Source organism: Lepidothrix coronata, unplaced genomic scaffold (genome assembly GCF_001604755.1).
Source record: "Lepidothrix coronata isolate B3197 unplaced genomic scaffold, Lepidothrix_coronata-1.0 Scaffold29, whole genome shotgun sequence".
In the NCBI taxonomy this organism is placed as follows: domain Eukaryota; kingdom Metazoa; phylum Chordata; class Aves; order Passeriformes; family Pipridae; genus Lepidothrix; species Lepidothrix coronata.
Window position 1 is genome coordinate 4957746 of NW_016690209.1, and position 26447 is coordinate 4984192.

General features: G+C 45.1%; 2 protein-coding genes across 4 annotated transcripts; one reads left to right on the forward strand and one right to left on the reverse strand.

The window, feature by feature from the left end:
- The first annotated feature begins 5670 nt into the window (after positions 1-5670).
- Positions 5671-16961, forward strand: CLDN16 (claudin 16). The gene is made up of 5 exons (XM_017810826.1): positions 5671-5942; positions 10573-10675; positions 10915-11079; positions 12149-12340; positions 12681-16961. Exons 1-5 carry the CDS (start codon positions 5829-5831, stop codon positions 12818-12820), a joined length of 714 nt encoding a protein of 237 aa, XP_017666315.1. The 5' UTR covers positions 5671-5828; the 3' UTR covers positions 12821-16961.
- Positions 11658-25434, reverse strand: TMEM207 (transmembrane protein 207). 3 transcript variants are annotated; one of them, XM_017810829.1, is made up of 5 exons: positions 25310-25434; positions 23452-23489; positions 22994-23038; positions 22404-22546; positions 11658-11774 (listed from the first exon to the last, which is right to left on the reverse strand). In XM_017810829.1, exons 1-5 carry the CDS (start codon positions 25382-25384, stop codon positions 11767-11769), a joined length of 309 nt encoding a protein of 102 aa, XP_017666318.1. In that variant the 5' UTR covers positions 25385-25434; the 3' UTR covers positions 11658-11766. The 3 variants fall into 3 exon arrangements, with proteins under 3 accessions (XP_017666318.1, XP_017666316.1, XP_017666317.1); XM_017810827.1 differs by lacking the exon at positions 11658-11774 and adding an exon at positions 18531-21455; XM_017810828.1 differs by lacking the exon at positions 11658-11774 and adding an exon at positions 21385-21550.
- Positions 25435-26447: the final 1013 nt, after the last annotated feature.

Consider the following 26447-nt stretch of genomic DNA (forward strand, 5'->3'; position numbering starts at 1 on the left):
GGAGGGGAGAGGAGGGGAGGGGAGAGGAGGGGAGAGCAGAGGAGGCCTCTGAAGACACTCCCTGTATAAATGCCTTGGGTGAGATGAGCACTAGAATCATCCGCTGTTGTCTCCTGTCCCAGGGCTGGGACTGCAGCTCTGTCCATGTCTCCCCATTCCTTAGTGATTCTGCCAAAGACTAGGCTGTCCTTTCCTTTCCTCTTTCCTCCTCCTCTGTGTTTTTGCCCTTCAGCCTACAGCACATCTTGCCTGCATGATGAAGGCAGAGAGTGATAAGGTGTATGTGAACCATGAGGGGCCCTGATGATGCTAATTTGTTCAGTAGCAGGGGCAAAAACATCCCATCTCTGTCAGTTACCTGTACAAGGAGAGTGCTGAAGTGAGGGGGTGGCCTTATAGGAGCCTTTGTCTGCAGTTGTCTTCTCCCCCTTGCCAGAGCCCATCTGTACACAGAGGGTACAGTGCCTCGGGGGGGCAGACCTGGGGGTCACTCTGCATCAGCTCTGGGCAGCGTTCGATGTGCAGTTTAGATGTTGAGTATTAAACAGAAGGGGACAATGAGTGTGTGGGGAGGAACTGGGGACAGGCAGGTGGGCAGATTGATTTTAACAGTTGCAGCATGAGAGCTCTGCAGGGAAACTCCTTGCAGATCCTGTAGGCAAACCTGACCCCAGCTCGTCTAACCAGGTCTCAAAACTGTCCTGTGCTCATGGTCTGTGAATCAGAGCAGCAACTCTTTTCCCTGAGCCTCAGCTATTGTCCTCCTTGGCTTTTCATAGTACCTGTTACCAGACTGTGCATTTCTAACCCTGTAGTTACTTTTCTGCCCTCCTCGATGAGTCTCTTGGAGGGTCTTTCATCACTCTCTGGTAAGCGGGTTGGTGAGTAGCAGTGAGGGGCACAGAGGTCTGAAACATATGTTTCTTGTGAAGTGAGTCACAAGAGGAGGTGGATTCCAGCCAGGAGGGCCCTGCAGGGTGAAGCACACGTACGGCCCCTCTCACTCAGCTGAGGTGAGCCGAGGTCCTGAGGAGCAGCCGGAGTACAGACAGTACAAACCCCTCCCACCACGGGACTTTTTTTCCTGTGCTTTTCTCTGGTACTCTGGAAAGAGCTAAGTATTCACGCTGCTCTCCCTTCCCTTCCCGCACGACAGGTAATAGTGGTGCGGATCTTGTGCTTCACTTGCATTTTATCACGTTTGCATCGGGGCACGGGAAAGTTCAAGCTCATACGGGGAAATGCACGCTTGGATGAGGATGACGCCGCTGGGACGTGGCAGGACATCAACACCCCCCGGGGTGCTTAGGGATGAGGGCTGTCCACTGGAACTAGGGACATGCCGAGAAAAGGTGTGTCTGATCCACTACCCAGATCCTCTGCCAATACACGCCCCGTGGAGCTGGTATGCAGTGACGGCATCGTATATTCTCTGGCTGCTTTCAGGAAACCCGAGTGGTCACACATGTTTTCTCTGATAAGGATCTTGCCACACCCAGGCAGAGAGTCCTGCCCCGGTGTTAAAGAGGAGCGGTGTTGTGACTCCTCACTCTCGATCTGAAGGCACTTAGTCAGGGCCTTGTTTTCCCCAGCTCTAAAATGGGGTTAGTAATACATAGTTGAGATTATGTGTTTCCCAGGTGTGGGATTTCACAGACAGCCATAAAACAAAATTTATTGTACTGAGAGAAAGTACGCAGTACTTTGAGAGCCTGAAAAGACTGCATTGAAATGCTTATTTTAGCTTTTATTGTGTTTGTTGGAGTGATTAGAAAAGCTGTTTTAAAGGGCTGCATACAAGCATCATACCTGTGTGTATAGTATAAACAGATACAGACAAACAGAGTTTAATCCTTTAAGATCATATCTACTAGAAAATGCCTTTTCTTTCATATTTTCTATTAATCCTATATATTACCTGCTTGAGAAGTCACAGGTTGCTCAGAAATCTTAATATTTTCCATGGGGTTACTGAGCTAACACCAAGCTAAATCCCAGGGGTTTGTGACGGTATGAACATGGCTGAAGTGGTACATTACAGCTGACACACACTGCTCTGTCATTCATGTGTGTACACATCTCGTGTCCAAGGGGCACTGCTCTGGAGATGAAGACACTTAGAGGCCACAGGTGGTGGTATATGGAGCAGGAGAATGGAGAGGGTACAACGAGGAGGGAGGAGTAGGAAGGATTGGGCAGACAAGCCCATGGAGAGGAAGAACTCTTAGGGAAACCCCTTCCAAAGCTCTCTGTCACCTCTGACTCCTGAGCCATGCCCACTGGACAAGCCCCTGGCACTGAACACGAGTCACCTCACTGCCTGCTTGCCTGCTTGCAGTGAGGTCTGTATTTCATGCATTAAAGCATCACCACTTCCTTCTTGCTCAAGGCCCTCTGCCAGACTATATATTAGACACTATGGAAGTAAAGGGATAACACAACCCTTCTGTGATCACGAGACTGCGACCTCATTGGGGTGTTGCTGCAAGAATGGAATGTAGGTAGACAGATGACAACCAGTCATCCCAAGACTGGCAGTAGTTTCTCTCTCTCCAGCATAATGGCTTGGCTTTAACGGAGAGCACAGACCACCTTGTGTTAATGAGTAATAAAAGCAATCGACCCGTAGTGCATTCATTGCTGAGCTGGAGGTGTGTGTAGTCAAGGTGATAAGGCTGTTATATTAGCAAAGTTTTACTGCATCAATGCCATGCAGAGTAAAAGCTCAACAAGGCCAAGCTCTGACAGTTAAGTATTAGGATACTCTAATGCTTTGTTAGTGTCAAAGTACAGTTAGCATATGTAGTACAGCCTACAAATCCATTGGAAAGCCGCACTGAGTCATGTCAGCCAGGTTTTAGGCTACACAAAGACATCTTGGGAGGTTATTTTGGGAGAGCTGTTTTCTAAAGCTGAGGGGACATCTGTCATGTAAGTTAGGAAAGCAGACTATGATGAGAAACTGCAACAGACTTTGATTCAAGAAGATGCGGACTTATTTAAAATGAAGAATATTAAACATGCACCTTGCCAGTTTCCACTTAATATAAAATACTGTATTCTTTCCAGTAACTCCGTCAGATTCCATGGAACTGTTTGGACCTAAAGAAAGACCAGATATTGGATTGGCCTCTCTGTTAGGTGAAAAATCACAAACCATCTGCATTGTGTTGCACACACTGGAACAGTCTTACACCAGGGAAATCTGGAGGATCTCGACCTGCTCGGCTGCCGAGGCCAGGATGCTCCTGAGCCCTGAGTTAGATGCAAATGGCTGGAGCCACTTCCTGTCCTCGGTGACTCATGGTCAGGGAAGCACCGGCATCCTGCTCTAGGAAGGGTCGCTCTCCTGCCCTGCCCTGCAGGGAAGATGAACACAGGGAGGTGGCTGGAGCTGGGACAGCAACACAAATTGCTGGGCATATGGAAAATAAACAAGACTTTGCCATGACAGCTATGGAGAGATGAAGCAAAGCACATGCACCACTCGTACCTCACAAGCTGCCTTCATCCCTTAGTGGAGTTTGCTGCTTGGTCTGACATGGATGGACATTTGATGGGCTAAACTGGAAGAGCAGATTATGATGTGCCCATCACAAAATCTTAGAAATACCTCTCTGGCTATGGTCCTACTCCTTCTCTGGGAGATTTTCACTTTCCACCTCTGTCAGGCTTTTATTGAGACATTTTCAGCATATACCAAGTAAGGAAAAATGACCCCTTTCTTTCCAGCTGGGCTTATCCTCTCTGAAAGAGGGTTGTATTTGGGTACAGGACAGAATGAGAAGGCAGGGAGAGTCATATGGCTATAATACATTTCTTGGCTAATCCAGGCTTTGTTACTGTCAAACTCAGGTCTTGCCACCTCTAATTCTGATTGTGAGAAGGCTCTCTCAGATTTTTCAGGCCTTTTCTGAGCTCACTTTTTCTGAGTTGCCACTAGAATACCTTTTAAAAATGGATGCAGACACAAGGTAATGAATACAGTGCAAGACAAGTATAGGAAGATGATGTATATTGTCAATGCCTGTCTCATATAAATGCAATCTATTTAATATGTGTCTAATGAAACCCATTATCCTTTATGGGACCTGTGTGGCTGCTGCTGTGTCCCCGTGGGTCAGAACTGTTAAAAACACAAACCCATCCTTGTCACAGAAAGCCATGAAGTAAAAATCATGAAGGTTTATTTGACCTAAACAGACATTTGGATACCAGAAATCTCAGTGGAAAGCATCATACACACATAATAATATCAAGACAAGCAGTTTCTACAAATGGTATTAGGAAACAGAAAGCAGAAAGCTAAAGCAGCAGAGTCTCCTGCATGCCCTGGCTTTATGACCTGGGACTTTTATTCTTCACTTAAATCTCCCAAAGCACGTTCTGAGGACCTATTCCATGGTGTGACCTCTGAGGAATGGAGAGAGCCTGGGATCAAAGGTAAAAATTGTTCTCTCTGACAGTAAAACTGCCTCACGAGGTTATGATAGGAATTATATGGGTTACATATTGTAGGAATAATAAACTCATTGCTGCAGTATTTGGAGGAAAATCCTGGAGAAGAGAAAGCTTTGAGCAGTTCTGTAAAGGTACCGCTTGGCTCCATCTGGAGGTGAAAGCTGAGATGACAGACACGGTCAGCTTGGATAAGCGATTGTAAGCAGAGCTGAAAGTAGAGCAAGAATCTGCTCCTCTGCCCTGTGTTGAAGATTTGCCCACTCAAGGCAGTCTTTTGCTGCTTCTCTTTATATTAAAAAATAAAGATCATTGAGGATGCGATGATTTCTGTGCATTTGTACCTTTGGGGTGGGAGGAATTTCTAGTCTCATTCTCCCTTGGTATTCCTGAAAGGTGCTCTTGGAGTCCTGATAGGTTTCTTAGCACTGCGAGAGAGGAGACATAGAGAAACTCCTTACAGAGCCCCGACCTTCTGCTGCTGGCAGCTTGTGTGATCCCTGATCATCCAGGGAATCCCTCAGGGGAACAGGAAGGTTGCAATCACAGTAAGCAAGCAGGGAAAAATCCAACAAACCAAAATCCTCCACTGGATTGAAAACTTCAAGATTTCCACATGGGAGCTGTACTCATGCTATGAACAAACTGAAGCCCAGGGCATGAGAAGTATTGAGATTTGACTCAAATGCAGAACATAGAGCTCTGTATCTGAGCTGGGATGGTGGTTTGTGTTGGCTCTGAAGGCCCATGACCGCTACATTTTCCCTTCCCTCTCCCGTAGCATTCCTGCATTGAACTACATCTGCATCAGAGTGCATGGTAACCAAGCTACCTGGGATCTACACCAAGACAATTTATAGTTGCTTCCTGCTGAGACATGAACCAAAGAACAGAACTAAACATGTGTGTGCACCTGAAAGCCCTTCTGTGTGCCCCTAAGCAGCGCTTAAAACTTCCACCCTGAAGAACAAATTTTGATTCTCTTCTCTAACCCCTACTTTGACAAAACCTGCCATGATACCTGTTTTCCCTGCAAGTCAAGGACTCCATTTACCTACATGTCACTTCTGCACAAGCCCATTTCTCTTCAGTCAGGCATGACAAGAGCTGTAACTGTGCAGGGCGGATTGGCTGCAGCAGCTCCTGTGGGCACACTCACCCTCCTCCTGACCCCGTGGCAGGAGAGCGCTGCCCCTACAGCCATCACTAACAGATGGCATCTGCACAAGTGAGAAGGTCCTGCTGCTCGTGGTCACTGGGAGAGGGTGGTGGTGACCTGGGACACTGAGGCTTTGTCTCTACCTCAGCTTTAAGAACGAGGCTGGGCACTGCTGTTCTTACTCCCCTGGATGTGCTGAGCACCTGCTGGGATGAGGTTTTTCCTCCAGTATGTGGGCTGCTTTTTTGCTTTTTTCTCTGCTGGGTTTTTGATAACATCTACCTGGACAGACTGCTGGATGGTGAATGCTGATGACTCCCTGGAGGTAAGATTGGGGTGAGGAGAGCCTGATCACCAAAACCAACATGTCCTAGGGAGAGTTTGGTTCCTGGTGTCATTGCTCCACTCTCATATACTCTTTCCCTGTTGTACTGGATGAAAGTGGATGAAAATGAAATTAATTACTATGGCAAAAGCAGGAGAAAAGTGGTATTTTGTGTAGTTCTCTTTGGCAGGCTTTATTATCCAGACTCTGCTCTCATTTAGTAAGTTTGGGAAAGTTCTACAGGCTCTAGTTTTATATGTGCATGAACTTGAGTACAGTTATTCTGTGTCTCCAGCCTGCATGGATATTTTGGAGGTGTTTCTGGTTCTGTAGGTCAGATTTCCTGGTGGAAACATCCACCATGTACAACCGTGCTCTTTGTCTTTTTCTTAACAGCCATTGAGTTACAGGGCTAGCAGAGATTTGAGGGGCCATTGGGAATCAATATCTTCTTGAACTTGTGCAGACAGTAGCACTCTCATTTTAAAGAAAGGTATTGGCAAAAGTAAATTGCACATAAGGGAGAAGATTGCTCCTTACATGCAAGGTGTGCCCCAAAGACTCCAGGCCCCAAATCATCACTGTTTCTGCAGCACTCAGCACTGCAAATTTGTAATTTTCTTCCCAGCGTAGCCATCTATTTCTGCACATTTAAGGGCTGCATATCCACAGTGTGGGAATCTGCTCTCTGGCAAACTGGATACCTTATGCAGTGGAGGTGAAACACCTTCCAAGACAGAAAGTTTGGCTGAATATATCAGGAAGAAACTTTCTTTCTGCTGTTCAGCTTAGGAAACCAGAAGAGCTCCTCTGCACTCAGTGATTGCAATGCAGCATTAAGATGCATCACATGAAGTGGTGAATTATCTGAAGAAAGAAGGATAAAACTGATTACGAGAAAAACACTTTTTTTTTTCTCTATGCCACAAGAAATCTTGATAATCTGAGTGTCAGTCCTACCCTGAAAGGTGGTTGTAGATGCTGAGGTGGTGGTCACAGACCCAATGAAGTGCAATTGCTGATGGTCAACATGTCTGCTCAGTGAGCTTTTTCCAGGGAAAATAGTATGCACTCAGTGATGCTGGATGGGATTTCACTTTTCATTTGGGAGCTATTTCAGATTTCTTTCAGGAAGATGTGAATTGTTTGTAGTCGGATGAAGATATCAGTATAATCAGAAAAGCCAAGTGAATCTGATTGTGAGGAAAATCAGAAGAGGAAACCCCGGCTCCTGAGCAAAATCAGTCCAGGAAAGAACCAGTCCATTACCCTGAGGCTGTGTAACCTTGTCTTCTTGGCACAAAGGCACCTGCTGATGGGCTGTCCGAAGTGCTCCATTAACACCCAGTTTGGTTATTAGCAGCCACTATTCTCACATTCCTGCTCTGAGTGTGAATACTAAATAATGGAGCAAAATGCCCCCAGCCTTAATACCTGACCACTGATCTTAATGACCCTAATGACTCACTACCTCTCTAAACAGGGAAATGCAGGTGGACTGTCCATGGCCAGAAAGGTCGTGGGGTCCACAATGGCTCTTGTTTTCTGCTGGAAAAAAGGTCAGTCAGGCAACTTTGACCCCAGGAGAAGGGAACTCCATCCTGCAGCAGCTGTAGCTACTGGCTCTTGTCTGGTTGCTTGGTTTTGACCCTGGCCCCCAGCAGATGGGGAGGATGAAGCCCTCACTGTGGTCCCACTGGAGAGGAGCAGCCCAGGAGGAAGAGGCCACGGAGCACCAGGAGCAGCCACTTCCAGAGGGGCTTCAGGGGCCCTGGCCAGAGCTCAGCTCTCACAGCCTCTCACCTCCCCTTCAGAAACAACAGGTTATGGCCACACAGAAAGTGATTTAAGCTGATAACTTCTTGTGAAGCATCAAGACAAGGCTGGGTCAATTTTTGCAGCAGTTTGTACTGGAAAAATCCCATAATCTGCTTCCCAAGGAGCACTCCCTGTTGCAGGTGGATTATAAATATTACCACTACTGTTAAACACTGCCTGTTTTACTCTCGAGCTGGGCTTGTAATCATCATATGTTGGCACCTTTTCACAGTGTGGTAAAACACTGTGACTAACATCGTTCGCATGTTTGTCTTCTCCACTTTCCCCAGAAGGAGAAGTGTGTGCTTGTTCTGGCCTTTTTTTAATTTGTATGAGAATTATTTTAATATTAATTATACATTATGAATAGGATGTAATTATATATATTACAGTCATTATGCAGTTCATGTTTTACATGCATACTAGCGTTAGGGAAAGCTGGTTGTGGCAACGTGTGTCGTAATCAAAGTGGGAGACGAGGAGCGTGGCAGAGATGCTTAACTGCTCAGGGAGTCCTTGGCTGGGCCCAAGAAAGCTGGGGCACATTTGCTATGGGGGGAGAGAGTTGATGGGGAATTAGTGCTACCAGCACGGTGCACGTGGGATGGAGAAATCCATAACCCCACATGATGCCCCAGCCACCCCTGATCCCCCTCCCCTTTCAAGCAGCGAGTTCCCATGTGCCTGAAGATTTGTGCTGTCAGCACAAGGGCAGATGCCCAAGGGTGGTTTGGGAGCAGGTTAACAACCAGGAGGACCAACAACCAGGTGCACAAAACAGAAGGGAGAAAGAGTTGGTCAAGGAGGTTACAAGGCAGATAACAGAAAGCAGAATACCTAAGCAGTGGCTCAGGGCAGCCACTCCAATATCTGTTCCCAACCCTCCTGCACCAGGCAATGAGACATTTATCCCTGGATGTGCACAGGCTGCATGGAGATGGGCTGATCCCTGCTTTGACTATGATCAGCACTAGTAGGAGTAGATGACAACTGAAACATCCCAAGAAATGCAAAACATTTATCAAGTTTTTGTTAGTCTGGGAAGGGAGTTATTTCACGAGCTAGACCATGATCATAATTGTTGCGCCTTAAGACCTCTGTTTTGCTTGGAGGCTGAGAAAGCCTGGAATCCTGTTAGTCTCTTCATAAATAATTTAGAGGAAGATGCTGCTTGTAAGATTTAAAAAACAATACTAATGCGAGCAAGTAAGGAAGTAACTGACATTATTAGCTGAATACAGAGTAGTATGAATAAGCCTGTGGTAGTTTGGGAGGAACATGAAATGATATAAATGTAAGTAGAACAAAATGTAGTTTAATAAAAATAAGCTAATTTCAAGCACAGCCTGAACAGTGGTGAGTTAAGAAAGGAGGGTAGCTGCAGCTGCATTAAGAGAGCCACAGTAAAAACACATCTAATGCACACATGGCAAATTGTTTTATGTGACACTGTTCTCTTGAAAAACACAGAAACAATGAAATCAGTTTGTTTTACCACTGATTCTCATTTTTTATGAGATCGTTCATTAAACATGCCCTGAAATTCTCAGAAATGTTAAGTGCTTTTTATCTTCATGAGACAAAATGTGTAGATTGTTTTCATTCAAATATAAATAGTATCTCTTTTGCCAGTCTGAAGTAGTGAGTAATTTTTACTTGCCTTTGATCCACAGGGCAGTATCACAGAGGAGCTGCACTGTTTGGCTCAGACATTGTATTGTGGACAAAATATTGTGGCTGGCTACAGACTTCAATACATCCTGAATAAGACTTTATTAGGTGGTTGAGATATGTTATTATCTGCTTTGTGATTTACACAGTGCAAGAAAAATTAATTTATTGCATCATCTAAGCAAGCCTGCTCCCCTTTGCCTGCATGAAACTCATTTGATGGAAGAGTTTCTCCTTCCATTAACTGCAGTGGGTGTCACTGGCAGCAGTGGGCAGGCTGGAGTCCAAAGCTGCACCAACACTAGCTCTGCTCCTTGTATGAGCCATTCCAGGAATGTTTTAGTTGTGCTTGTTGCCATATTTGCATTGGTAATGAAAATACCTCCCATATTAAAGTGATTTATGGAAGGCTGGGCTTGGAATGGTATCTACGGCTTCAGGACAGTGGAGACGATTAGCCATGATGCTACTACAGTGTCTGCCCCAGTCTGGATGTTTCAGCAATGACTGTGGCTTGGGCACGCGTGGTCCCATAGCTGGCAGCACACCTGGAGCCCCAGGGCCAGGATCAGCACTGGCTGCCTCTCATTTTCCAGCCGGTGTTTATGACTGAGTCATTTGGAGGCGGCACTGCACAGGTGTCTGCAGAGGGGCTCACACCTACACCTCTACTTTGCACGTCTCTCTTACTCTCTGAGCTGCTCCTTCTTGTCAGGAGGATGGTGTAAGGGGAGCATGGACAGCAAAGTCTCAGGTCATCTGGTCCATAGCCCTGCCCAGCTCAGCCTAGACAAGCATTTGGCAAGGAGAGATCAAACCTGCTCTTAGGTCTCCCTGGTCAGCCACCCCCCAGCTCTTCCCAGAAATTTTCTTCAGAATTTTTATTCTTAACAATAGGTAGGCTTTGGGTTTTTTTCCCTAATGTCTAGTCTGAATTTCTTTTCCTCTAATGTAAAAACATTATCAGGTAGACAGAAAATATTGTAACATTGTCCTTGTCCTCCATCCTGCTGCTTTCTCTCTTTTTCATGCTAAACACTCTGGTTTGCCATTGATGTAACCTCCAGGATTTCTGTTGAAGGGCTAAGCTGACCATCTGCTATGTTGGTGGATGTTTAAACTTTATCTTCTCAATCCACAGGTGAGTACAAAATGCCGTGGCCTGTGGTGGGAATGTGTCACTAATGTTTTTGATGGGATCCAAACTTGCGATGAGTACGACTCCATCTATGCCGAGCACCCTGGTATGTAAGAGTCATAGATGTTTCTACAAGTAGTGGGGACACCTGAGTGTAGACTAAAAGAGTATCTGTTCTATGCAGTGACAGATAATTAGAGGCACATTTCTTTTCTCAGTGAGGTATTACTCCCAGGGGAAGCTGGAGAAAACTTCACCCCAGAAAAAAATGTCATAGGATCTGACCCCATTACCCCTTACATTTCCATTCTTTGTGAACTAGAACGCTCTGCTTTTGTCCTGCAGTGAAGCTGGTGCTGACCCGAGCCATGATGATCACAGCAGATATCCTGGCAGGATTTGGATTTCTCTTCCTTGTGCTGGGATTGGACTGCGTGAAATTCCTTCCTGATGAGCCGCTCATCAAGCTGCGCATCTGCCTGGTGTCTGGAGTTATGTTGCTCCTTGCAGGTATTTCCTGCTGAGCCCCCATTCTTCAGGAAACCCTTTAGCAATGTGGGAAAGCACTAAAGTCTTCTCTTATTGTAGGGAGAGAGGCTGGGGATTTTCTGTATGGTAAACACAGGGGAAGAATCTTTATTTGATTTATTTGTGCAATATAACTTCCTCTGTTTACCACCTACCCCTAACAGCACGTAGTTGAGTTTATCTGCTTTCAGTTCATGTATTGACCAGGTGACTTGGCTCTGAGTTGACTGACTTCCATTTACTGTGAAGCAGTCAGCCTTGTTGATAAAGCAAAGAGACCTAATTGCTGAAGGACTAGAAACTTCTGGCATCCTGGTTCTGTTCCTGGCTCTGCCACAGACTGTGTGACCTTGGGCAAGTCACTTAGCCTGAAATCTCTGCAGCTGATCTCTAATAAAAGGATAATAATCCTAGGTGATAAATACCCAACTGGCTGAGATGCTTTGCTGTTACAGCTAGTGGGAGAATTTTAAATACAAAATTAAATATCTGACTAGGTACCAAATAATTTCATTTGACTTCATGCCAATATTGAGCAGCTACCTCTGTTCAGTGTGAGCAGATTTAATACATAACTCACCCAGGCTACTGGGAGCGCATGTAAAACACTTGGAGAGGTTCTTTTAAACATCTTCCATTCAATTCTCAAAGTTTGTGCGACAAACAGCATCAAAGTTCTGAAAATCAAAACAGATTAGAAAATTAAATTCTGGAAGCAACTTCACAACAAGTTGGTAAACAAACTGAGAGGGGAGGAGCTTTCTGCCTTTTACTGCGGAAAGCTGAGTGCTGCCAGCCGATGCTGGTGGTGTGTGCAGTGCCAAGCTGTGAGGTGCAGCTTCTGCCTGACAGCGCTGCGGCTGATATCAGCAGGAGCCAGGGGGAATCCGCCAAAGGCTGAGGCTGAACAGGGGCCAGAACCTGCCATCCCTGGAAGGTCTTTCCATCCTGAAGTCTGACCCTGCAGACAATAGCTATAGCTTTAGATTTTGTTTGTGATCTTCTCGTGGTCCACCTGAGAGCTGTGTGGCACCTTGCTCCTGTCCTGCAGGTCTCCCAGGCATCACGGGCTCAGTGTGGTACGCAGTTGATGTCTACGTGGAGCGCTCCTCTCTGGTCTTCCACAACGTGTTTCTGGGCATTCAGTACAAGTTTGGCTGGTCGTGCTGGCTCGGCATGGCGGGGTCACTCGGCTGTTTCTTATCTGGGTCCCTGCTCACCTGCTGCATGTATCTCTTCAGAGGTGAGGAACCATGGCAGGGCTGAAGCACAGTTCAGAGAAAGAGCCATTGCTTGGGGTGTGCTACAGGTGCACAGGGTGGGGAAAGTCCTTCAGGGACATCCTTTGGGATGGTTGTTCATCCCCAGTAGCAATATTTTTGGCTGTAAAATGGGAATAGTCTTAGGCATCTCTAGAAAGCAAACTGAGGTCTTCAGGTGGGACCTGAGGTGTAAGTATGACATAAAATGTGTTGTTATTGTGTCACATCTTGGAGTGCTACTTCCTCTGCATTATGAAGCTTTCAGCTGAAAGTCACCAAGCACACATGAGCAGTTCCCATTTCTCTCCCTGTGCCTCACAGAGACCAGTTCTGGAAGATTACATCCTGCTTACTCCTCGAGGAAAGGCTATTCCTCAGCTGCAACCATCGTAACAAATGTGCATTTGCCATCCTCACAAACAGCCACCGCCAAAATGTATGCAGTGGACACGAGAGTGTGAGGAGCAGGTAGGTGCTCCAGAAAGTATTCTGCTTTTATTTGTAGTGGATTGCACAGAGACCCAAGCTCTTGTGGTTGTGATACGGGTGTAGTTACATTTCAAGGATCTACTGTATGCTACAATGTTTGCATTATGAGAGCTTCAAAAAAGCCTTCCTTCAAGAAAGTAATCTCTGAGAAGACCTTGTTTTAGGGAATCCTGTTTTCTTGAGTGCTGAGGCCGCTTGCATGGACTGAAATAACCAACACAAACTCTTTCAGCATTTGTCTCAACACTATTGGTACAAGGAGATAAATCAGCTGTTCCCGAATCAGACCACAGTGTTCTGCATGAAGAGCCCCAGACTGGGAGATGGATCTGTTTCATGTCTGGCAACATATCAACAGAAAGTACAAAGCAGAAAATACTGTCAAAAAGAGGGACTGACTGTCTGACCAACATCTGGACCCTGTGCACCCAGCATGGGGGTCTGTTTCTCTTACAGGCAGCTGGAGAGTTCTTCAGAAGATAAGAGTTGTATTAAGCATCTGACACTTTCTTTGGTCCATGAACTGCTGCAATGAGAAAACACTGCAAATCCAGGTGCATTCTTCCCTGCAGAATAGAATCCTTCTCAGTCAGTGTTAAAATGTACATTACAGATGCTCTAAACTCACCGAGATCTGGAAATTGCCAGCTTCATCCTGCTTAGTAAAGACATTGCTTGGACAAAGAGAGTGAGGATCCAAAATCTGACCTTGTGCATGACAATATGTCTATATTAGCTAGAAACTAGGATAAATGATAGTAAAATCTGTTGTCCCTTTCTATCAAAAGATATTTAAATCCAGTTCAGGACCTACTGCAATCCATGCTGCCATAGGCTGGATGAGGCTGGAGCATCAGCCAGGTCTTCATTAGGGTGGGTGACAAAAACCCATTATAGTTTAACAGATTCCCTAAGAATGAATGTGAAAATTCTTCCATGCCTTTAACAGAAAGAGAAGCTTAGACAGGGCTTTCTTAGAGTTGTTAGGAACTGTTCAAATTCAGTCCTTTCTACTGTGGGCACCATATCATAAGGTCACGGGCACTGGAGGTTGAGAAAAGGCTCTCAGCACAGAGGTGTGTCTGCTCAGGGGCAGTGAAGAAACAACAGTGGAGTCTCAGCAGGGTGCGCACAGCCATGAGTACTCAGGCACCACCAGAGGTAGGCTTCCTCCACGGACTACTTGGTGGTGAGACTGGATTTTCTTCTCCCAGAGAATATGAAGTAAAACCTTATGTTATGTGGGCCAGAGGGGGATGGGATGGCTGAGGATGGAGTGGGCTATGTCTCAGATATCACCTCTGATAGCCCCTACGATGGAAAATGAAGGGGTGAGTCCTCTGATGGATTATCCTGGAAGCAGCATCTTGTGCTGCAGCACAGAACTGATCAGCATTGTTAAAACATAACCCAGTCCTGACACAGCTCCTAGTCAAGAAGTACTCAGGCTCTGGAACAGGTAGGAGAACAGCAGGTCTGTATGGCTCTGCTGCAGGCTCAAGCACCTCCACAGGGCCCAGAGCATAATGCAGCCATCTCAGCAAGAGCCCTCGTGGCAGCGCTGCTGCCCAGGAGAGGGAGGTTCGTGCCTGCAGAGTTCATGCTGCTTGGATTGGCAGTTGTTTGTGTTAGTCCAACTGAAAGCAGGTTATTGCCAACAGATGAGCTGTATTGAACAGATGTAAACACAGTAGGGGAAGATATGGAGGCTTTTTTACAAGGTTCTGGGAGACAAGGAATACAAGAGTTATGAGTGATGTGATGAATTCACGGATCTCACCAAGAATGCACAAAGAGATCAGAGGTGACAGGAATTTCTGCCTGTTAACTGCATCCAGAGCTTGGTTGTTCTTTTTTTTTTTTTTTTTAAGATTTTCACAGTCACATCAGAAATGTGTTTGCTTGGGGTTTTGGGGCAGGAGAGCTGATGCTGCTGATATGCTCTGCCGGGGCAAGGAAGCTCTGGGAACACTTTGGAGTGTGGTTCCTGGGTTGTGCCCCTGCTCCCCTGCTCCTTCAGGGACACACTGGAAATGAGATGGAGGGTGAACACACCCTAAAGGCAGAGCTGTGCTCAGTGACTGCTCCACTGCCCACATCCCCGCTCCTGCCCAGAGAGGCAAATGCTCCCTCAACCTCCCCGAGGGAGGAGAGATGCCACAGTGCCACAGGCAGCCTCAGCTCTACTCACGCAGCACACACATGCTCCTGGGTAGGACTTGCTGAGCAAAGACTTCATCAGTTGGACCAAAATTCTGAATCAAAACCTCCCCAGCCTATACAGCCAGCACGTTGTTCCTCCCCACAAACACTCGGGGACACCCTCCAGCCTCTTGTTGCTGTTTTCAATAGCTTTTTCTGAGCATGAAGATTATTTCTTGCTGCAAAGACTTATTCCTTGTTTAGCAAAGGAGAAATGCAGATGTAATTGCAGATCCCAGACCATTGATTTCTCCTGTTCAGTAGCTGAGGAGAATTTTGGGCCTTCATCCTAGTGGTCTTCAGCTTGATTTAAGGTAGTGGGAGCTGTTTTGTGACTTGCAACGTGTGGGACACACCAAGCAGTGACTCAGTGGGCACTTTGGGATCTAATGCCTATGCCTTGATCGGGGTGAATATAAAGGACTTGTCTCATTAGACCCTGCAGCCCTGTGCTCCTTCTGGGGGTACACAAATAGAGCACATGCATACCCCAAATACTATCTTAACTCAGGGTCCATCCTCCTCAAATACACTTTGCATACAAAGAATATACATACAAATATTCTTGCATAAAAGAATATTGCATAAACACTTGTGAACCTCTCTTCTTCAGTATCTGTGTAGAATAAGAGTTAATTTTTTAACCATACTTCTATTCTAGCCAAACTCTATGATAGGTTTTGAGAATCCATCACCTGCACAAGAGGACTAGGAAGAGGTCACAGCAACCCTTAGGTTTGCCAGGTTAATGTTTTGTAACAACTGGTCCAGTGCTGCACTGCTTCATTATTCAAATTCTGCTGACAATCTATCTGATGTTTTGATCAGGTGTTGTTATTTAATTGTTAATCCCTGTTTGATTTAATACTGACACTGGTTTCATGACTGCAGGATTCACTCCTCATTTGCTCATTACCATGTCACAGTGCAGATCCATTTTAGTTTAGTTGTTTATTCATTAGCAAGAAACCTCCCAGAAAGAATACAGGACTTATTTTTTCTTTCAAAATCACAACCAGTCCCTAAGGCTAAAGACATATCAGATGAGCTCAGTTATTAAGGTATTTCCTTAATATCTACTTACATTTCATTCAACCAGTAGCTGACTAGGAATAACAATAGACTGATTTTACCTTCCTGATCACCATTGATGACTTACCAAGGCTTTTTTTTCTCAATTGTTACTTTCAGCTGAGGCCCAACATTTAATCCTTCAGTTCCAACAGCTTTTTAGGTTTCTCCAGATTTTAACTAACTTCCAAGGAGTATTTTTATGTGTTTGGGCACCTCAGTCTTCATTTCCCAGGGCATAGGGAAAGTCAGGGACTTAGCTGAGAGCTGGAACTCGCATCTTTCCTCCCTGCTGTACCTGCCCCATGGTGTCTCCTTGAACTGGGGCTTCCTGTTGTCCTCTTCATTGACAGCACACAGATTGGTGCAGTGTGCCAGGGATCCAGCTGATTGCAGGTTATGAAAAACGGTGAAATGTTGTAGGTAAGCTTTTTGTTGATTTCATGCCTTACAGATAGGTATTGATTTCCCATTTTGATACAGGCAAGTCAGATAGGTAATAAAACAGTGACATCTGCAATGGCTGTCCTTTTCTGCATGCAACATTACATCCTCTCACTGCCTTGATCAGCCTTGTTCATAAAGACTTTTAATTACCCTAGCAGTAATTAGGGCTCACTCTTATTGTGACCTTGTGAACTAGGCTGTCTCCTACTGCAGCTGCATAAATGTTTCCCAAGATACAAATTTCCTGCCCTTCACAAACATTGTTATGTGATTTTGGTGTGGACTCAGTAGATTTGAACAATTATTTTCAGTAGACCGGAACGTTAGTTCAGAATTCTGCTTTTCTTACATGTTGTAACATCAGTGAGATATAATAAACGTTGTTGCCTTTGAGTGTCTTGTCTTTCTAACCCACATCCAAGTTTTGCCCAGAAAGGTGTTTTGCCAAGTGACCTGCTTTGACTTCTGTGAGGAAAATCAGTGCTCTCCTGCAAGGACACACAAAAGGCAGCAGCACAAACAGGACCAGCTCTTGGGTAAGGGGGAGTGATTTTGGAGGCTGTCCAGACCTTTGCTGGTAGCTACAGACCTTGGACGCCAGTGCACACCTATAGTGATTCAAAGAAACCTTTGAACAATCTGAAAAGCACTTTTATTATGGCCGGGGAATGCGAAAGGGGCAGATGTTCTCCCCAGTGCACTCCACTGAGCAAAGGAACACCGTAGCTTTTTATACAGTTTGAAAGTAGCGAGTTTAAAATTATCTGTACACACACTCTTTTTGCAGTCTGCCTTATCTAAATAGACACTTAGCTTTACCTCCTATTCCTACCATTACAGAGTAGTTAAATAAAGTTTTATCATTTCAAACAGTTCCAGGTTCCCCACCCCTCTCTACATGCTAAAAAGCCTTCCCTGTTCCCTAAGCTATTTTTATCTTAATTGCCCACAGTTTGGGCAGAAACTTTTAAGCAGTTTTACATTTTGCAAAGTCACACTTACATAGCTAAATTAACATAGCTAAATTTTATTTCATTTTCATTTCTATTTCAATAGCAACGGCTCTTTGCAGCCACTGACTTTATTCCAGCTCAGATACATATACTTAAAGTAATTTTGTAAAGTTTTCACGAGAGAAAAGTAAAATTCCACCAAGAAAGTGAGGTTTTCTCGCTCAGCTGGGGCTGGACTCCCACAGTTTGCCCTTCTGCATCTGTTAAATATTGTGGGCAGGTGATTAATGACTGAAATACTCTGTTCAACCGCTGTTATAGGGAGCAGAGAACAATTTTCTTCCAGTAGCTTCTGGGTCCCTACTGTAAGATGCCTTTGAGCGAGGAAGAAATGAACCAGAATTGTGCCATCTAGTGACCTGAAGAGGGCGGGCATCTGTCCCCGGCCCCATCCTAATCCTCCCTGCGCATAAGTCTTTAACCCATAATGCAGAATCTTTAGATGACAATAAAAACCCCATAGATTAATGAGCATAACAATTATTTTCCCATCTTTCATGTCCAATCCTCCTGGCATTCCAGACTGATACACTGTTATGGCTCAGCTGGCTTTGGTTTTGCTCTATTTTGCCTGAGAGCCAGTTTATGACTTTATTATTCAGCTCTTAATGTGTAGAGGTGAAAGTCCAGCCATGTGCCTCACCATGTTCCCTTTGTCTTTTGCTTCCAGATGGTCACCAAGCAATTAGTGCCTCTGTACTGCTCCCATTTCCCCCTCACAAGGCTTGCTGACAACAAGCTCCTCCACAAATACATCTGCCTTCTACTGTTTTCTGCTTTTTTCGAAAGCCTTTTGCCATTTCTTCTCGAAGTCAGCAGGAAGTATAAGTCAGAGGGTGAGTGGCAGCCAGAGAGTTGCAGCAGAACAAGTGCTTTTCCAAAGTGGACTCTATTCTTCCTAATGTGATGAATTATAAGGGAATGGCTCATCTTTTCTCACAATTCTGGAAACATCAGCCAAACTGCATTAACTGCCCTCATTAAAGTCTGAGTGCTTACAAAAACATAAATTACCAGGCAAAATCTCTGCTTTTGTAAGAATGGGAATACAGGTCTGGAGAAACCTTGTCCATTCTGCTGGAGCATTTGTGGGTAAGGAGGCAAGCTGGGGGAAGTAGCTTTCATAGGCAGCAGTAGGTCAGTGGGGCCACCCCAAATACATTTGTAGAAGGAAGGAGCCAATCCTCTTCTCCATTTCAATGATCAAGCCAAGGACCAGGGCACTGCCCACTTACCCTTCTCTTGGGGCAGTCTCCTTTCCCACCCCAAGCCAGCAGCAAGGTCAGTTTGTGTTCCCCCACAGCAACCCTACACTTTTTTGCAGATGCCTCCTGGCCTTCAGCAGTTTTTGGAAGCTCCCGTGGCTTCCTGTCATGTTGCACAGGTACCACAGCACACAGGTTCTCCCATGCTGGGAACTCCAGATGGAGCCTGATTTTGTGACAGCCACTAGCTCACTTTACTACAAGCCACTTGTCACAATTTTGATGGGATAATTTGATTCCTTTTGTGAATAATTAAAGCACCGCAAACATGAAGCTGAACGCACTTGAATGCACACCAGCAGCAGGGAAACAAACCTGTTTCCACAAATGTTTCTGTGTGCTGAAAGCCTCGCTTGCCCTCTGTTGGGTGGCTGGGGAAGAATTTATGGCCTTGGGAATGACTGGTCCTGGCGAAGGAGGGATGCAGAGAGATGGAGGCATTGAAACCAGAGCAGTCCTTGCTTGTTAGCCTCTCTAGCCACCTGATTAGAAGGTGACATTCAATGAAATTAAAGGCAGCAATGTATTTAGAGCTAAGCAATGAATAAGCAGGAGGTGGTAATGTTTTATGCAGCACACAATGCAGACAACCTGTGGAGTTCACTGCCACGAAGGGGTCACTGAAGCAAGCGCAGTGTGTAGGTGGGAAGCAAGTGATGGCTGATTTAATGCCCACTAACAGGCTATGCAAGTTGAAGTGACAAACATAATCAAATCTCATGCTTTAGGGCATAAATTGAAGAGGTTGAGTAGTGGAAGCACTTATGTATATAAAAGGTCTGATCCTGAGAGGTGCTGATTACCTACAATTCATAGTAAGTTCAGCCAGGAAAAGGACACTCAGGATTTGCCTGACTTCTCCCCGGTTGAGTCTGTGCTTACTAATTTTCCTTATTAATAAATGTGGTAATATTTTAGCCTGCTGGCACAAACATTCATTTGGCTACAGCAACATTTATTTCCTTTCACACAAGAGTCAAACATTAAAGCTGCTTCTAAAATAAGATTTTAGAGAGATAATTTGCAGTGGTGCTGGCAAGGAATTTTCTCTCAAAATATGCTGTAATTCTTTATCTGGCAAATGTTCTTATATAGAATCAATATGAGAATATGTAAGTACTTCAAAACCCTTAGTGGATTTATATTCCCAGTTTTCTTTCTGAGCACGGGAAGTGGTACTAACCTTGCTCAACAGGTAGGGAGCTGCTCCATGAGCCAGGTTGTGGGCTTCCATTAATCTTTTGGGGTACTAATCCAAGATGGACCCAGCTGCCCAATTTGACCATGAGCTCATGGCTCCATGGACATGCAGTGCATGGTGTGACATCTACCTTTTGTAACAAGAGAGGTCTGACTGCAGCCCCCTCAGCCTTTGCCACTGAGAGACCAGAGGCAGAGAGGTCAGGTAGGCTGAATTCAGCCTTCAGTGACCTGCCCATGACAAACAAAAGGAAATCTTTGCTTTCATCTGGAATATGGCTAAGGGGGAAATTCGGCATCTTTCCTCAGTAATTTGAGAACTAGTTAGGCTAACACCTCCTAGGATTGACTTATGTAGCACTGATCCTGCTTGGGCATTAGGCAGTCTGAATGGCTTCTTAAAGTATTTTTCCATTCTGTCTGCAGTGATAACCTCAAAGAAAATGACATCCTTTATCCTAATAGATTTCTGTAGCTAAGTATTAAATACCTAAGCCCCTAATTCATGTCTGTGGGGAAATTCCACAAGTGTCCTGGGCCATTGAAAGCCTGCTGGTCTGCAGTGCTAGGGCAAGAGTAGCTGAGGACAGTCACAATGGAATTAAGAACGGCTCAGATGAGCAAATTCACTTTTTTTTCTGTGCTCTGTAACCAGCTCCTGCCACTGCTGCTACTCATAATCCCTGCTTCTTGTTTTCTCTTCCCTGACCATAAATTTGCTGCCTTTTGCACTAGACAAATCTGATATGCTGTGCTAAATATTTTAAATGTGGCAAACGATCCTTCATCATAGAGTGGCATGATTGCATTACAATGTATTAGAACAACATGACTTTGCCAGAGGGTGTTTCTTGGCACCACGCCGAGTGAAGGAGGCAGCCCAAGTTTGAGAAGTAACTAGCAAGTCATTTATCAACATTCGGTCCTAAAACACATGGGGCTACACCAGCTCTAGCAGCCTTAGAGAGATAAATCTGGAGGCTGAGACAGAAACTCCAAATACAGATAGGCTTTGAGGAAGCTTCTTAAAATCCAGAGCCATCAAAATGTCAAGCTGAGCTCCTGTGACAGATTCAACACATGCTTTTGGCATTTGTTCTGTTGTATTTAGTCTCCTCTTTTAGGTTCAGATGAAATATGTGCTGCTTTTCAGTCTTTTGGCCAGCCTGTGGTAAGGGCTGATTTGCTCTCACACTCCTGTAGCGTGATGGAAGACCTTTGAAGAGCCAAGTGGAATCACTGGAAGCCAACATGTGGTGTCTAGAGCTTATTTTCCTTCACAACATCCTCATAGGATGGAGGCAACTCAGTTCCCCCAAGGCTGAACTGTGGGGCAGAAGAGGAGGACATCTCTACAGTCATGCAGGGGCTCAGAGATCCAGAGAATGGGCACTGAGATGCTTCACTCGCTGGGGAAAAAGCAAAGTCACAACCATGCAGGAGACAGGTACGAAGAGCAAGTGTGGGGGTGAGAGAGGTGAGCCCGGGAGGAGCTGCCAAACCACTTGGAAACAAGAAAGGCATGGATGTAATTTTTGAAGCATGGCATCACAAAGCCTTTCACCACAAACTCCAGATACAAGAAGTCAGGACAGAGGCATATGGGCGGGTTTGGGGTGGGTCTTCCCTGTGAAGACATTGCCCATGACCACCCAGAAAGCAGGTAATACATTCAATACATTCTCTGGGAAGAGCTTAGGCTAATGACAGGACTAGATTAATTTTTCTTGGAGGAATGTTGTCTGGCCTAGCCTGATGGTGCTGCTGACCATATTCCAGGTCAGTTATGGGTGTTACACATAGTTATTATAGCCCAGTCCTTGGAAGGCTGGGTGCTCCTGTGGGAATGCTGAGGGTGGCTACCAAAACAAAACCCACCAAGACAAACTTTTGACGGATCTCAGGGTGTATCAACCAGTTAAGCTGCCTACTGGGGTGGCTCAAGTTAGACCAGTGAAGTCTTGCCTGAGTGAGAAATGCAGGACACATGCTGGAAAGGGCTGCTTGACCCCAGTGCCTGTGTCTGCATGTTGGGCCACTGAGCGCCCAGCACCGAGGAGAAAGTCCCACACACCTCCAGTGTGAGCCTGGCCAAGCACCTTTGGGACATAATGGACACACAGAGATGGCACCAAGTTGAACTGAATGTACGACTGGGGAAAAGTGGATGTGGCTTCAGCCCTCCAGCCCACGGTCTGAAGACGCCCCCAGGATGCCTGAACCGGGCACCTCACTGTTCACCAGAAACACAGCCCAGCTCCCACTCAAGCCTGGCTACCTCTTTCTGGGTTATGGATGGTCCACAGGAAGCCCACTACGGCTGGCAGGACCTTGCAGCAGGCAGAGACAGGACTAACCACAAAAGGTATCTGAGCTGCTGAGGGTGAAGACAGCCACGGTGCGTTGGCGGGACAGGCAGCTCCACTGTTTCAGCCAGCACTGCAGGCAGCAGCAGATCCCACAGGACAGGAGCAAGGCCAGGAAAAACAACATCAGGAACCTAAGGCAGAGGCAGCAGGGGAGGAACAGTGCCATTACCATCTGCAGACAGCACTGACAGATGGCTGCATGTCTTCAAATTAACATATTCATTAACATCTTTTGCAAATAGCCATTAAATGTTGCCGTTTCCCCACCAGCATACTGGACATGATCAAAGTCTCCAGAAACCAATGTCTCAGGCCTGAGTGCTCAGCGACAAGTGCTGGCTGGAAATTCAAATATTTCTCCCTGAAATCATCCATCGTTTTTTCCCAGCTCAGTTGTCAGCGTACAGTGAGGAGGATATGGATAAATGATTCCCATTAGTTTGTAAAGACAGAACACAGGGACAGCCCAGGAGCAATGCTCTCTAGCTATCAGTCTCTCTCAATGCCTTTCTCTCTGTATATCCATCAAAGAATATTATTTGTCAGTTTTTTCCCTCTAAAGCAGATCTGAAACTTACCACACATACCAGCTGCTAAAATTTTCATCGCTCTGTCCAATGCACCTAAAAAGGGAAAGATAAAAGGGACTTTCAGTCCAGGGTGAGGAGACTGTACCCACTCCAACACATCTACCAACACAAAGAAAAGCATCATCAGAAAGTAGAAGACTGAGAGTTTTCCTCCATGAAGGGAGCCCTATTAAAAGTTTCTCTATGTAGATGGGAGCAGATGCAGATGATGTACGAAGCAGAGTGCAACTGGTTTGCCTTTCAACACTGGCACCCACCACCAGCGTTTTTGCTGAAAACCCAACGGGTTGCCAATCTCCGTTTCCTCTTTGGGAAAAAACTCTAAATGGCCCTTTCCTGGAAGCGTTCATTCCTCTACTGTTTTGGTATGCCAGGCAGGAGCACAGCATCCCTGAAAGAGCCCAGGGTGGAGGCAGCCACGGGTGAGAGAATGAAGCCACACTCACCTCTCGCCAAGCTCACAGTCCAACTCAGAGTCTGCTAACTGAAAACACACATGTAAATCACAGAGGGCAGATATGTGTTGGTTTTTTTACAATTTACCAGTACAATCACTGTTCTTAGAGTGGGAAGTCCGAGAGGAAGAGCCATACAGGTGCTGGTCCTGCAGGGTTGAAAACCAGACCTCTCCCTAGGGACCATAAGGCTGAGCTCTTGCCTCTGTGGATCTCTACTCTGAGCCAGCTCATATCAAAACCAGCAGATAACTTCACCAAGAGCTCAATAAATTCAGTAGTTTGCAGATGAAAGCTAGGCCAAGGAGAAAGCATTCCTTTTGATGTGAAAGAGGGAAAGACAAGAGCAGGGAAACACCCACTGGAATCAGAGATCTGTTTGCTGAACTGGGCTTTGCTGTTCAGAAATGTCTGCTGAAAATGTCCCACGACCAAATTCTTGATCTGTGGCTCATTTTCCATCAGCTAATTGTGTGTGAATGCATCCATAAATAGGAGCTCTTTTGACCAGATATGTGCTGTACCAAGCATTTTCCTCTTTTCAGGTAGTGGTGGTGCATCATTCCCAGAGTCAAGTTTCAGGTATTGCAAATATGTGAACCTGAAACCTGTTTTTCAGGTATATTTTCTACTCTCTGCTTAAGGAAGTTTATTTTTGCAAGCCTTGTTGATCTTAGCCTCAGTTTCAGATCATCTGGGCAAAAAATAACCAAAGTGGTTCATCAGTATAATTAAATCAAATTCAATAGAGTTTTTGGCTGACTTGTGTTAGGTGTGTTATAATAGTTGCCCAATGTTATTACTAAAAATTCAGATCAGGTATAGAATTGCAATGACACTGGGAAGTAGAATGAACAAGACAGAAGAATTTAGATTTATTTATTTATTTATTGGGAAAAAGTGCTAGAATGTAATTTGTAAATCGTTAGTTTAGATTTCCCTCTGTGTATATCCAAAACATGTAGAGATTTCTGACTTTCTTTGAGTCCAACTAAAATGCTCTGTTCTGAATTATAAATTTGTATCAAATATGTATAATTGAGAGATCTCATTTTACATTTCTAAGTAACAGGACTTCTTTGGAGGCACTTTGTTATGCAAAGCTTGTGCCACTGTAAACAGCAAGAAATCCCCCCCCCAATCTCTATAATGTGTCTGATCCTGTGCACAAACCCCCTTTCACCAGAGATCTTGAGGTATAGTAAGTCTTTCATATAAAGTGCTATCTATGAAATTTAATGAGTGGCTGAAATACAAATGAGGAATAGAGAAAAAGACAGAAGCTTCAACTCTTCTAGACGTGTCCTTTTAAAACTGAGCTAATTTGCCATGTCACACATGCACCCTGGTGCAGGATATTTTAATTCTTTTTTTTTTTTGTGCTTCAACTGATTACTAAAATAACAGGTCAAAAGCAAATAGGTGGTTGCTGTGATTACATATACCCTGAGTATTCTTCATGGCTGAATGACATCCTTTGGACTCTCTTTTATCATCCTTCAAACTACCTCAGCAGAGCCACCTTAGCATAGTTAAACTGCAGCAAAGTGCATCTGCTCTGAGGCAGTAATCTGTCAGAGCAGCCAAACACCCAGCCGTGCTGCTGAAGCCCCAAGCTCTTCCATTTCAATAGCTGTAGACAGAATAAAGGATTAAGGCAGTCATGTTTTCTGTGCATTAATTGGAACTGTTGTGAGCATTAAATCTTCCCCACATTCATCAGGTCCTCAAAAAAAACCTTCACCAAAAAAAAAGTAAAAATGGCTGATGACTAAATTCCATAAAAGCTGAAATCTTCCCCCCAGAAAATCCCTAAAATCAGCCAGGTCCCAGTGAAGTGTTTGGTTACCTGCAAGAAGGTTAAACACAGAACTCCAGTTCCTATGATCCATGAAGTGAAACACAAAGCTCCAGGTCTCTGCATTACTAGTGCAAGAAACTTTAGAAGAGCTTTGTTTGCAGCAGTGTTTTACCCTCTGTAATTTGGTGCTTTTAAAACTTCTCTGCACATTGTGCCTTCAGCCAGAGAACACGTTACCCAATGGCTTCCTGCGCTTCAGAAATTACCGCTAGCCAGAGAGCTGGGTTTGCATGGACACAAACAGCTACTAGAAGTTAAAGGAACACTAGTTTAAGGTCAGCACCTTGCAGTTGTTTCGGTATTTTCATAGCTGTTCACAAATTCCTGCTGCTGAAGCTTAGTTCCATATTAACCCACGGCTGCATTTAACAGAACCTGCTACAAATAAAGAGTCACTGGAGTCCGTACCGTGAGGTCACGCTTTCATTTCATGCTGCCTTCAGCTGGAGTACTGCCATTACAGAAAAAGGGAAGCTACTTCCAACCATGTTCGATGCACTCTGCCTACCACCTCAAGTGTGCACCAAGGGTGAAGGAAAGCCTTCCTAGCCAGAGGTAACCACCACCAGCACCCTAACTCCATTATACAGCTTCTGGAGTTTGGTTTGCTGGGAAAATGCAGCCAAAAAACCCCCACATATACCCAGTGATTCTCACAAGGGACACAGCATTTCATTGTGCATTGTTCCTTTCATAAGGACTGATTAGATTCCTCTAGATACATCCAGGTGATGTGGTTAAACTGGGAAGATGGTTTGCACCAGAGCTCTGATCCTCTCAGAATGGACAATCCTGGTTTGTTCAGCAGTCAGTAATAGGTTGTCACAGGAGTTTACAGCCCGTGGCTGAAATGCACCATTAACTACAGTTCTTCCAGATTTAACACAAAGGGTGTTGCCATGAATATGTTTAATCCTCACTCCAGAGTTAAGCATTATGTTGTGATGCCATTACTTCCGTAATGATTGACAAAGCCGAGCTGCTCTTGAGATGTACCTCTGTGGCTTTGCTTCAGCTGAAAGGTCAAGAAGTCTAACCAACTGTGATATACGTACTCAACCAAGGTTTGTTATTTAATGTTTGGGTTTTGCATAAACCTAGGCCAAACCCCGGTGTTCTCAAATGT